We start from the raw sequence: 14,142 nt of genomic DNA on the forward strand, positions 1-14,142 counted from the left end.
TCAATGAAGGCGATACATTTGACCCCGAAATCCTAGAAGAACTGGAGACAAATGTCGTTTAAGACGAGAACACAGAGGAATTTGAAATTTTTTAGCGACAATTTGAAATTATATAGCGGCTGAAAGACGATGAAGAAGAAAAAAATTAAAATAAGAATTTGTAGCTCGTATTATTATTCAATTTTTTAAATTTCAACGTTAATAAATGTATGAAATTTGGGAAAATATATGAATAAACTTATGATTCAGAAATAATTAAAGTATTCCCCTTTATAACTTTATGATTACACGAGTAGGTGAGTGTTATCAAATCGAAAACATTATCAATTATAACGTAATAGTTAATAAAAAATGCAAATTTTTTAGAATTTCATATTCATCAATAATTTGATAACTTCATACGGCGTATTTTTAATCGGGACTACTGATTTACTTTGAATGATACCTAAGTAGTTAAACACGCTCTGTTCTCTATATCTGGAAAATGGTTCAAGATGTATAAAAATGTTTGAACAAAATTTGAAGAGAATTCAATCATCTACAATATTTATATTAAATACAAATGGCATAAAACCCATAGGAAACGGGAAATATCTATTTTTTGATCTAACCTTCGCCGATACCCTACGATAAGTAGGTTCTGAGACAAGTTTTAGGGTGTCAAAATGAAGGTTTATAGCTGACTATCTCCCATCATGAGGTGAAACACCTAAAATTCCTGGTGTATAAAGCTGGTTTTGATGTAGTACTTAAATTTAATTATTTTTATCCTTTCTGGCATTTAACGGGAGGTTAATCCTGTGTGTAACGACTTCTCATGTGACTCTCGTCTTCAGGACAATATCTTATTCTAGCAGTTTTTGGAATAACCATTCTTGTTGAGACTTTGCTTTATGTTGCAGATATTGGTTTGGTTTGTATTCTACAAAGTGATGATGTATATTGAAACGTGGAAGTGAATCGTGATGACACTGAAATAAAATATTCTGGGTTATGTATGCAAATGAATGGAATTTTCACCCCGATTTCTTGAATTGATTTTTTTTATGAATCTTTAAGAATCTTGACCTATCAATGGTGTATTTATCAATAGGTATATGTTTATCAGTTTGTGTGTGTTACGAACAAACTTTATTGGTATGTGAATATTTGAATGGAAATATTCATACAACACGTCTCTTTTTATGGTAATCGCTAAGTAATCGTGATCGTATTTCGACGATTTGAACTGTGACGTTGAAAATCTCTGTATGTATGTATAAAGTCAACATCACTGGGCCACTGAGTGGGTGTTTTATGAATTTTCCAATGTAATTTTATAAATACGGTTTGATTGATGATAATTTCAAGGGAAATATGAAACAGTACTTACTAAAAGTGTTCCGCCTCTTCTGTGATAATAACATCATATTTTAGCTGGTTAACAGAAAAACTGGGCATATATAGGTTGGCCAATCGTGGGACAGGGATCATCGAGAAATTATATATACCTTTCCTTTTTATATTTTTATTCACAAATTCGAATTGCCTTCTCATTTATAACTTTTTTTTTTAAATAACCACATCATCATAGTTATTAGTGGTGGTAAAGAGATTTATATAATTTCGAAATGCGCATTTTCAATTTACGTCTATTAGTTCCTTCAAGGTTTTATTCATTCCCGAATATTTTACAAATCATCCAATCTTCATGTAACGAAAAACTTGGACCATCACTTTTTGAACACTTGAAAAATATCACCACATTTCACCCAGTACTCAGTAGACTATCCAAATAGTAAAGAATAAAACAACAGAAGGAATCTATTAATCACCGGTGAAGATTTTTTTTCAAATTTGACGTAATCCTAATGCCAGCTAACGTCAACATAACTTTCGCAGTTTTTTCTTAGAAAAAATAAAGAACTGACAACATCATCAACTGATCAAGGATCAATTGATTACAAAAGTACATGTCAGCAACCACCAGTGTAAAGATACCTTGGAAAAGGTTTGCTGATCACTAAAATGTGTATTCGTCAAAATATAACCAAGAGATCATACCATGGTATTTCTATGCATGTTGGTATTGAAGATTTTCTGAAACAAACGCGCATTCCAGCTACTACCAGTATATATACATCTTACCACATATTTACAATCATGGCGTTTTGACAAATTATTGTTCAGAATTGTGCAGGTGTTCTGGGTCGCATACCTGGTATGCCACTGTATTTCAGTATGCAAGTCATTTATTTTTAAAGTGAATGACAGAAAATAAATTCATATATAAATCAATAAAAATACTATCGGATATCCAAGTGGTTTCGGAAGCACTTAGCTTATGTCAAGTAACGACCAATAAATTACCTCTGGTCTGGATTTCTGATCACAGTGGCCTGGATGGTAATGAAGTTGCTGACTCCCTGTAACGAAAGGCGCTGCAATCGATTTCATCGGACCAGAACAAAACAATTGTTAGATGTTGTCTAACAAGTGTACTTACTGAATCATCATATGAAGCAACTTGAACTGTCTCTGCTTAGATGAAGATGAAACAGTAGAGGTTGAGCATAGTTATATTTTGTGCTTTTTCGGCCGCGTACCGAGCCCGTCATCGCAATGTCATCTGACCTGGAGGATCACCGACCAAATAAACTACTTGGCTTCAAAAATATGATAGAACGGTCCAACATTTAATGGAAATTCATTATAAAGTTTCCAAAAGCACTTTACTGTGAGATTTCTGATTGAAAGTTTACAAAACCGCGACACGTGTTTCGCTATTCAATAGCATTTTCGGGTGTCACAACACTATGTATTGTATTCAATACACAGTGTGTTTTTTACAATATGCCAACAGGCTTCGTCAAAAAACTGAACTTACAATAATCCCTCGTGAGTTGCAGTGAATAAGGGTCCAATATATTCACTAATTCTGGATTTATATACCTACATACTCACCGTCAGATTCTTCTCAACAGTAATTTTCATTCTCCTCATTTCTTTCAGATTCTATTATCATTCGCGAACCATGATCATGTACCTTCAGAAACGCAAAAGATGACCCCATTATGATTGAACCTTTACGGAAGTCCTTGGAATGGAACTCCTGTAAACAAATACAATTTGCAATATAGCTATTCACACTAAAATAGTGATATTTGTGGTGATACTACTGGAGTATCATAGTTGCCATCCTCACACAACTGTCGTTGAAACATATTTTTTGTTTCAGGTACCAGCAATGTGAACCCAGATCAAGTGAACGTGAAATCAAAAAACGAAAAACAAATGCACGGCAACAATTCGAAAATCGTCCGTGTCCTTACGACCAACGAAACTAATACTAGCGCCGCAGAAATTAACCGAAACAACTTCATTCTTGTCCGCAACTCCAAAGCCACCGACTCAGGTCACATCCTAGTTCGAACTGATTCCCTTAGTCATTCCAAAAGTAACTTGCTCTTGGAAGATGGCGAAAACGGAAAAATCGGTCAGATTTTAATTCAGCAGAGCGAAATAAAAAAGGGGGTCTTTGTTCAATCGGTGAAAAGATTAAGTTCGCCTATTTTTTTGCTTAGTGGCGGCGATAGTAGTAACGGGCACATACTAATACAAGCCGCCCATTCTGAGGATATTCGGCGGTCGGGGGATGTAGCCGAGGATGCAGGTGATAATATATTGGTACAAGCTCTAGAAGGATTGCAAGATAGCGAGGCGGGAAGCAGTCGAAGTTTGTCAACACCGATTGGGTCAGGTGAGTTAATTTTTATTCGATATTTATTCGACTTACAAGTAAGTATAGACTTCTCCTTCTATGAAAACGCCATCTGTCGGATTGAAAGAAGACTTGAAATACGAATATTATTAATAAACAGATCTAAGAAAGGCGGTCCGTTTTTTAAACCAATTTTCTACAAGGACCACTAAACGTAATTCGCATTTTGTGGCTGCAGCTTTCACCGTAAAGCAACCTAGATGCAACTAGAACACATAAACTATTCATTTGTATTACATCACCAGGTAGAGCTATTTCTTCTGACGTGAGTCTCATTAGTGGTTCTAGCCTAAACCACGAAAGCATTGATGTAATCAATGTTCTTCAATCAACACGCCTGACTGTAAGTAAGCATGAGCAACTTCCCTTACGAAGACACAATCGAAATATCGCTAGGTAGTGATGGGTCACCAATGCTTTGTGTTTGGTTACTGATTCAATTAGTTGCCTTGCAATGAAAGTTGCAAGCTCGAATACTTTGTTTTTAGAGCTCTGGTTTGATCTAATCCGTATTTATTTTGAAATAGTGTCACCCCAATGTTATGTAAACCTTCTAAGACAAGCACTCACTGTAAACAACCTAGATGCAACTTGAGCACAAAAACAAAACGTTTGTATTCCATCTCGAGGCAGAGCTATTTCTTCTGACATGAGTCTCATCAATGGTGCTAGACAGAACCACGAAAGCATTGATGTAATCAATTCTCCTTAATCAACAAGCCTGACTTTAAGTAACTTGGTAACTTGGTAACATGGTAACTTCCCTTACGAATACGCAATCGAAACATCGATGGCTGGTGATAGATCGCCAATGCTTGTTTTTACATTCAGCTTTGTGAATTAATATTATTATATTTATTTAAAGCATTACTTTGTTTGTTTGTATGTTTTGTTGAGTATAAGAGTAGCTTAACTACACTTCTTCAAGGTTGAAAACCAAACCCAAACACAAATCAGTTATGATGCAACACTGTTTTAACCCGCCCTAGGTCTCATCATTGGGGCTAGGCTGCACCACAAATACATTGCTGGACTCAGCTGTCCTTGAAAGACAAGCCTCAGTGATATTCGAGGATTGAGTTCTCCGTCGACATCAAGTAAATATAATTTTCAATATTCGAGTTATAGGTTATTAATATAAAAATATGAGGAGAACAATATGGCGGTGAAAACAATTAAATCCTCACGATTTACATTAAAGATGGCTTCATCATCTATTACTTTGGTAACTGTCATTTTACTTTGGATGTGTAGATGGCGGATATCATACGCAGTCGAATCTGTCGATTCTCCATTTCTAAAATTTTTGCATTTTCATTATTTAGAGATATGGTGATCATAGTAATGATGTTACGCTGTTCCCGTGGGTTTGACACTAATTGACTACACTCTACTATTGAACTCAACTTCATTTCACTGCTACACTGACAATACAACACAGATACTTCAACTGAACTTCAGAGTAATACTCGAATATCCATCGCCTTGTCAGCTCAATTCTTACCGCACTATAAACTCGACTACTTTTCCTGTCTGTCTATTGGTAGTAATTATATAATGTGATGGAAGTCTCAGAAAGCCGATAGTAATCTTTCAAAAGCGATGCGACACCTAGAACCCTCCAGAAACGCAAGTCGAGTTGTGCGAGTACAAGTACAATTGACGAAGACAAGCGGCGGCCGGCGTTTTTTGTTCAGGGGATAATTTACAACAATAATGATAACACTAATTTACAGTACATCTGTTTCCAATAAAATTCTAGCTGTTGCTTACTACATATGATATCCTGATTTTGACTATATAAGTAAAATTTTTATATCATATCTAGTGTCCGAGTTTCAGCTATGTAGATATAAAACAGAAAAAAACATGTATTCAGTAAAAAAAATTAATTAATCATTGAAATACCGGCTTTAATCTTTTCCATACTCAGCTGTAGGAATTTTTGGCAAATGTAAGAGAAGCAGTCTCCACCTGTATCTAATGATTAACAAATTGCTTCATGATGCCCAGTTTTATGTGTAATGGCGGAAGGATAATTTTGTCACAACCTACTGGCTACTTTCTTCTTACCCAATGTTCTTGTTCAGCTCTACGGTCCCAAATACATATAAAACAGGAAAACTTAGTGTAACCAGTTTGTTGACCGAGGAGAATATTTACCATTTTTAAATCTCAACACAAATTTGCCACTTATGGTCATTGTATTTTATTTTATCCAAAACTAGCGAGATGTTACAATATTTTTCTTTTAACTTTGTATAATTATATCCGTTATGTAACAGAATACATTTTAGGCTACGAGTTGAGCCGTCAATGAATAAACGCCAGTCATTTGGTTCGAATTGTGTCAAACGCATTGTTATTAACAAGTGTTTAACGTCTGTACAAAATGCAATACAGTTTTCGTCAGAAAAATATAGACATAATTCATTTTCTCTATCACGATAAAAAGTTATTTCAGTACCTGAAGAGAGCAAATTTTTTTTCAGTCTTGATGCCAACAATTCTTAAGCTTGTTCAGAGAGATTTTAATCTTTTACAAGATCATCTAACTTATTTTGGGAAAAACACAACATTTGACATACCTTCAAAATCAGCATCATTCTGTAATTAACTTGGTCGTTCATTGTCTTGTTATAAGGGTTCAGATATATTTTTAGGCAGTGACAGGTCAGGTAAACGCTACACTGGAAGCTGAACACAACTAGTAATTGGGTAATGCCATTCAGCTCGATTTTTCGTGTTTAAACCGTTTATGTTCACACTACAAAAGTAACAGTCATCGGTATGATTTTTTGGTTCACGTCAAATAGTGTTTTGAATATGAGGGCAATTCTTTGACCACTTTTCTATAATTTTGAATATTCCACACACGATTTACAAATACAATCAGGAGCCCAAGACTTCTCATGTTTATCCAAGATCTTCCCAAATTACTGAAAATAGGCATTTTTCACCAACTCTAATACAACTTTTCTATATTTGTTCAACACATATTCTTCGTATATATAGCCAATATAGCAAAAATTATTTGGATTGTTGAAAAAACGTTTCTTGGAACCACTCATGTTGGAAAAACAAAGTAACTCGAATTGCACAAAAACTTTTGAGGGTCGATTTGACAGAAATAGGTCATAATTGAACACTATCGACCAAAAAATTCGCGGCAACAGGCAAAAAGGTAAATTTTGTGAACTAGTGTAATTAATACAAAACATACTAATAGACAATAGAATAACTTGATAACAGATGAAAGATAAGAAAACCGTTTTTACGTTGGATTTTAAGGAGAAAGGGCTAGATATTTCATATTTTAAATATAATTCAATAAAACTTATTAAAGGTCCCTTTTTAACTTCACATGTGTAGTGTCTGGAGATTGTTGGGTTATAGAGGTTACAAACTTTCAAACGGCATGCAAATAAGTTATATATGCTGTTGCAAAAAATTTTATTTCATGTAAGTGACACAGACATATTGTGCAAAAAACTCTTTTCATGAAATTCTGCTGTCTTTTCTGGAGCAGGTCAAAAATTTAAAATTGAATGAAGTGATATATTTTCAGAACATCGAATGATACAAAATTTCCTATTTTTCATAGGATAAAGTACTGCTTGGCTATTTTGTTGAAAATAGAAAAAATGTGTCAGCTTTTAATCGGCCCAAATGTATCTCCAAAAATTTTACCACATAGCTTCAATCATAGGCTGACCACTTAACTTGAACTAAGACAACGGTTTTCATGTCTTGCTCGAAAATGAGGATATGTCTATTTTTAGTTTGCTCAAGAATAGAACTTCTGTACACGTGTACAGAATAGACTGCTTCAGTTGCAGGTTCTGGAAGCATAATAATTTCATGTAGATGATTGACGCTTCGAGAGAGAAGAAACATGCTTTTTGCAATTCACCTTAATGTGAATCTCCTGTAATTGGAAAAGTAGAGGGGACTTGATTCGTTCAAAGTAGCACCTCAGAGTCCATAATTGTGTAGTCCAGTAACAAATTTGGTATATAGTGTCGGAAGGGTTTGTAGGTCGAAAAATATAATCACTGTTTGTTTATATTGTCCAAATTGTGAAGAATAACAGACACCGTTTCAGAAGCCAAACTGGTGGGGTGAGATGATTTCTATTCGGTATTCTTCTTGTGTTTGTTGTCGATAGTCTCATCGAAAAATAGTTAAAGTAGTTTTTATTAAAACCTATTTTGAGATTATTTCTGTTCGGATATTATTCTTGTGTTGGTTGTCGATAGATGGTTTCTATAAAAAAATAAATGTTTGAATTTTTTTTTTCGTTATCCAGCTATCGCACCCCTACGATCAATTACCTTCAGGAGTCGAAATTTGTGCGAGCTGAGGACTAACGAGGTCTTACCTTTCAACGTATGATTCTTAACACGGGTTGGACCATAGCAAGTGAAAATTTGGGCGTTCAGCCTGGGGCTTGAACCATCGACTCGCACATCGGCCGATTGACCGATTGGATGAACAAAGCACCCACGTCGAACTTCCCAGCTACCGACCGACCGAGGTATTCTATAACTGAATACGTTCACATACGTTGATTCCATTTGATGTAAGAAAATATGATGAAAGCAATAAAAATAAAATGGGAATAAATTTATGATTTGGAATTGCATCGGTGTTTCATGTATTTCTTTCCCAAGCCTATAATTTTTATCAAATAAGTACTCCATAATTTTGATTTAATGCGGGGTACAGACACTGTCACTCACTGATACTGTAGATATAAATACAATAATATCTTACATCGAACAAACCCATTATATACAGAAATGAGAAATTCGATGCCCTGGAAAATAGTTTTATATCGGTTATTTTTCAGATTTTTTTGTCGTTATGTGAAAAATTTGTAACTATGAAATAACTGCCGAATTCGAAAGATATGAAAAATTATTGCATACAGTGGTGATCGAATGTAAGTAATTAAATAAATATCTCCAAACTTTTCAGAAATATCGTAACCAAAATTTGGCGGGTGGATAAAATAAGTAAAAAGTTGTGGATTATATTTGTAACCAATGTGACCGGAAGTTATGTCAATTTTGAAATATTCAATAAAACAATTTGCGCTTCAATTTTTGATACATTTTCGTAACTTAAAAATATATGCTTACCCCCACAACAATTTGCTAAAATAAAACTGATGCCTGGATTTTTATAGCATCACATTCTATCAGGCTACTTATATCCACAGCCGATATTTCCTTAAAATCTCCATGTTGTTGCTTTAGATGTGCATTGGCAATTTATGAGCATCCAAATATAGAGAAGATAAGTGTGCTATCGCCAACAAAAAAAACTATTGGATTTTTTTTCGATTTGTGGTAATCCCGAATATATTGGATTTATACTTGTGATGCACTGTTTGGAGCTTTGTTGTAGTGATGAATATTAAAGGAGTTTTTTCCCAACACCAAACCGTTATTTCAACACCTCGACACGTGTGTCGATCATCAAGTGATCATCTTCAAGAGTAAGATCAAACTCGTGTGGAGGTGTTGAAATAACGGTTTGGTGATGGGAAAAAAACTCCTGTAATATTCATATTGGAGTTATGATAAAAAAAAGGTTTGTAGACAGTATGGATCTCTGGAAAACACCGGCCTGATAATGAAGGTATTCAAGAGGAAAACATCGATGGCTCCTTGCAAAAAACGGTCTTTCTGGGAAAACTACAAAGTCTCTTTCACAATACCACTTCTATGCTCTTGAGGTTTCTCGATTGCATTGTTTCATAGGTGGATGAACTGTTAGAAGGTCACCTGTTATTTCTGCTTCCGGAAATGATCGTTCTACATGTTGAAGCATTCCAAATATTCAAGGATGAGTCAATTTTTACATGATTTTCTGATAGCGAAGAAACAGACACGAAGTTATTTAGAAAATGTTTTTTTCTCGGTTATATATTTCAGAGAACAAGAAGGAAACATTGGTTTTTTCAAACCAAACTGAAGAAATGATTAAACACGGGATCAGACGTTTTGTCTGTCGAGGTCTTTCACTGTTCTTCCAATAAGACTGTCGAAACGCACGGTTTCAAAGATATACCTAGTTGACATTTTAAACCTCACTGATAAACTAGCACCTGAATTTGCATTATGTTACTTTTTTCCCAACTTTTCTTTTCCTCTCTTTCCTAAAGAATACTGTGTTGTCTTTCATTGTTTTGACAAAGATAATCCAATCTCTTGGATGTTTAATGATATAAACTGGACATTGAATGGACCACAGTCGGATGAAACCGATTTGGACATTTCCGAAAATTCGTAATTGCAGTAGTTCCAGCATACAGTGTGTAAAAGCCAAATGGAATAAATTCATTATTTCGGTTACGATACGTATTTTAACAAAATCCCGAAACACGTCAAATTTAAATTATAATTTGACATACTTCAACGTAAAAATGCTACCACTACCTCCAACCCCCGTCAAATGACAGGTACAACCCCCAATTTTTCAAATGGGAAGTATAGGTTTGTGATATATTGTTTGAAAGGTCTCTTCTTCATTTTCTACTCAAAAATGTTATCAGCTTTCAAGTTTATGGCAACAACTAAGATAAAATAAATTGAAATCGATACAATTCGATAAAATTCGTAAATTCGATAAAATACACAGAAAACTTATTGCAATATACTGAAAACTCAATTTCATGTTGAGGTATTGATAATAAAAAAGTAAAGAAAAACCATAGCAATGTTTTTTCATATGGTATCCTTTAAAAAACTGTAAATAATGTCCGTGGCAATGTTAGTTTGAAACGCCTCATCAACTTGCCAGACATTAGTTGTCAGTATTTCAATTTCAGTTGAAATTTCGTTAACTTCAAGTCTGGCAAATGGTTAGATTAACGGAAATGCATAAAATAACAGTTTTACAAATAATTGGTTACGGAGATAAAACCCGAACACAACTACAGAAAGTAGCTCGCTTATTTCATGAGAAATTTCCCAATTTACCCCCCATATCTCAAGGGCGGTAGTCAGTGGGCTATGCTTGAAGACTGGCAGTAAATAAATCTAAAGAAATTAACTTTAAACGTTCAAGCCAGTCTCGAATATACCTACACAGTAGGTTGAGTGTAATGACTTCTATCAGAAAACAATTACTTCCCTGACTACTACCACGAAGAGCTTTGGATTATATCCAACAGGCGTCAGTGCAGGAATCTTCACAGAAAATTTTCTGCATATGCAATTGGCAATACAACTGGAAGAGTCGACCTTCAATTTTGAAACGGGCACACTTGCAGACCGGTTTCGGGCTAGAGATGGGCCCAAAATAACCGAACTGGTTTTTCGGAACAGGTATCAGTCAACTGTTCAGTGAACCTGTTCTTTTCAATGAACTGAACTTGTTCAGACGGTGAGTGGCTATTCCAAAGACGCTTGCGCAGGTTGGTGCTGGAACTGGATGACGGAACCGCTCTGTGGCCTGTGCTCTCGACTGAACTGGGCATTGACATTCAGATTTTCAGATTTGCTTTGCTGTCAGACACAGTCGCTGAGTGGAGCGTTAACCAAGCGAGGGCCGGGAACGGGAAAACTATACCTATGCACTTACTACGTTTTGACTTTGGTTGTTGGTGAGAATTGAGAATGGCATATACGGATGAACAGTGACAACTAACAATCGCTTTGTATTGTCATTAGCACATAAATAACTTCGGATTTGATGGAGTGAAAAAATGAAACAACATTTAGAAGAGCAACATTAGTGTTTGTCCAATATATTTGAGACCAACTATATATTTGAAAATGAAAACAAAACTTAACAAAAACATCACAGTTAAAAATAAATATTATTTGCTAGACATAAATCATAGGAACTGAATATCTTTTTATATAAATAAAAACTAGAAATATCTGAATCAAAACAAATTGTAAGAAACATAATTATTAGTTGAATTGGCTATTGTAATTCAAGAACAATAATTGTTCAAGTTTTTGTGAGCTCAGCCTGTTGCGACGCTCATTGAGGATGTTGCCAGCTTTTGAAAAAAGATTCTTACAGGGTACTGAGGTGGCTACTGAGCAACATTTCAGTCTGACCAAATTACTCATATTTGGGTATAAATGTTCATTGTTTTTCCACCACTGAAGTGGATCTTTTTTCCTATCAAGGATATTGTCTTCCATGTACCGCTGAACTTCCACGATAGTTTTTGCGACTGGTGACACCGTTGTATCTTTCAATAATTCATGGCAAATATCGATAAGACCGCCAGTTAACACAATAACCAATGAAGCAGTCATGTATTGTTGACCACTCACTGCTCTGGTGGTTTCTTCAAATGGTTCCAATATTGTTCTCAATTCTTTCAAAATTTGCCATTCGTCCAAACTCAACTGCGGCACCTTTGTGTCGAGAATAGCAACTGTGGATCGAACTACTTCCTTTAAGTCGATAAATCTATCAATCATATAAAATGTGGAGTTCCATCTTGTAACCATATCTTGGATCAATTTCTTTGGTGTCATTCCTTTATCCTCTTGGAGTTTAATCAATTTACTCGTGGACTTAGAACTTTTTTTGAAATGCGATACTACCGTTTTCACTGTATTAATTGTCGATTTTACGTCAACTTGTGCGTTCTGAACAATAAGAATCAGTGTATGGGCATAACACCCAAAAAACTTCCACCCAAGTTCATCCTTAATAGCACCTTTAACATTTGCAGCATTGTCCGATACGGCCAACAGAATTTTATTGTTAATCCCCCACTCCTTGGTAACATCATTCAAATCTCGCGCCAAATTCTCAATCGTATGAGACTTGTTAAAAACTGCACATTTCAGAAGGATTGACTGCATTTTGAATTTTTCATCAATAAAATGAAACTATCATTGAAACTATCATTATTCAGTGAGGTCCAACTATCAGTCGTTACACATACCTGTAAAACTTCTTTCACTTTTAGTCTTGTTTTTATCATGCACTCTTCATACAGGCTTGGTATGTAACTCTTCGAAATTGTTTTGCGGCTTGGTATTTCATATGACGGATTTAAAGATTTAACGAACAGAATGAAACCTTTATCTTCAACTACAGAGAAAGGTTGGAAATCAATATAAAACAGTTTCATCAATTGTTCATTGATGATTTTTTTAGAACTATTGGTGATTTTTTTTGGTATGTAGGGGGCCAATGTTTGTTGGATTTTCTTCAATTTTGTTGAAGTGAACGGTTCTGAGTTCGAATTCGGCATTGATAAATTTACCCCTTTTGATGTGGACGGCACTGAATTGTCCATTATGATTTCTACTTCCACACGTTCCGAATCATTCTGTAAAAAGTCAAAATTATTTTTCATGAAATTTTGAATAGGAAAAATGCAAAACGAATTAAATTTTGAACAGAAAAAATGCAAAATGCAAAAAATTAAATACCTACCTGTTCCAAAATTTTAGTTCCCTGTTCCTGTGAATTCTCCTCAACGTGGGTTTTCACTGTTCCTTCAGTGGGTAGAATTTTTACCGTGGGGTGTTTTTTAAGTATATGACGCTTTAAATTTGTCACGGAAGATTCAAAGGAAATAACCTGCTTGCAAATTTCACAGGTTGCTAGTTGCAGTTGTTTCTCTGTGATTGAAAAAAAAAACCAAATAGGGCTTGATCTTCTATTCATCTTACACTAGAATCCAGCCTGTTACTGAAATAAAACTCTAAAACAACAAGACGAATGGAGGGGACGTGCGGAAATTCGGAACCACTCGGAACCGAACGCTAAAAAGTGACCATGATGCAAGATACGTTATTCAAGAATAGGTGAACATGAACAGTTCAAAAGAACAGGTTTTCGATAAGAACTGGAACAGTTCGAACAAGTTCTTCAAATTTAACTGTTCAGTGCCATCCCTATTTCGGGCTCCTTAGCCACTCCTCAGTGTTAGATAGTGGCCATCATCGACCTAATGTCAATGATATTCCATAATTAAAAATCAGAATTCTTTCAGAGTATTTCATTCTTCTACATAAGTTGTAACGAACAACAAAATGTCACTCCATCTAGTGGGCGAGGTATTAACCAACTGCATATCCGAAAAGTGCCCGATTCCTCTGAATAAGGAAGAAAAACTTTCTTGAAGTTCATTTCTTTAGATTTAGAAGACGTTATGTTTTCCGATGAGTGCCGGTCATGCATATCGGCAAAATTGCTGCTAGTCAACGGAAAATCCTCACTGGATGAGAGAAGAACACACGAAATACTCTCAAAAGTTGACCGTTTGGGTAGGGATTGTAGGAAACTATATTATTGGTCCCTTTTTCATTGAGGGCAACTTGAATGGCGATAATTATTTGGCACTACCAAGTTTAGCAAATTTATATCCTTATATAAGAAATCCTCAAGTT

General features: G+C 35.1%; 1 protein-coding gene across 10 annotated transcripts in view; it reads left to right on the forward strand.

Moving 5' to 3' along the window:
• The window catches only part of Camta (Calmodulin-binding transcription activator), a 995,933-nt gene that overhangs the window by 395,812 nt on the left and 585,979 nt on the right, over nt 1-14,142 (forward strand). For all 10 annotated transcript variants that reach the window (XM_074173289.1, XM_074173281.1, XM_074173280.1 and 7 more), the window contains one exon: nt 3,218-3,739. In XM_074173289.1, coding sequence (XP_074029390.1) covers nt 3,218-3,739 — 522 coding nt within the window. The remainder of the gene's footprint in view (nt 1-3,217; nt 3,740-14,142) is intronic.

Source organism: Leptinotarsa decemlineata, unplaced genomic scaffold, assembly GCF_025532065.1.
Source record: "Leptinotarsa decemlineata unplaced genomic scaffold, Ldec_3_MD MMD2_tig00000218_RagTag_RagTag, whole genome shotgun sequence".
In the NCBI taxonomy this organism is placed as follows: domain Eukaryota; kingdom Metazoa; phylum Arthropoda; class Insecta; order Coleoptera; family Chrysomelidae; genus Leptinotarsa; species Leptinotarsa decemlineata.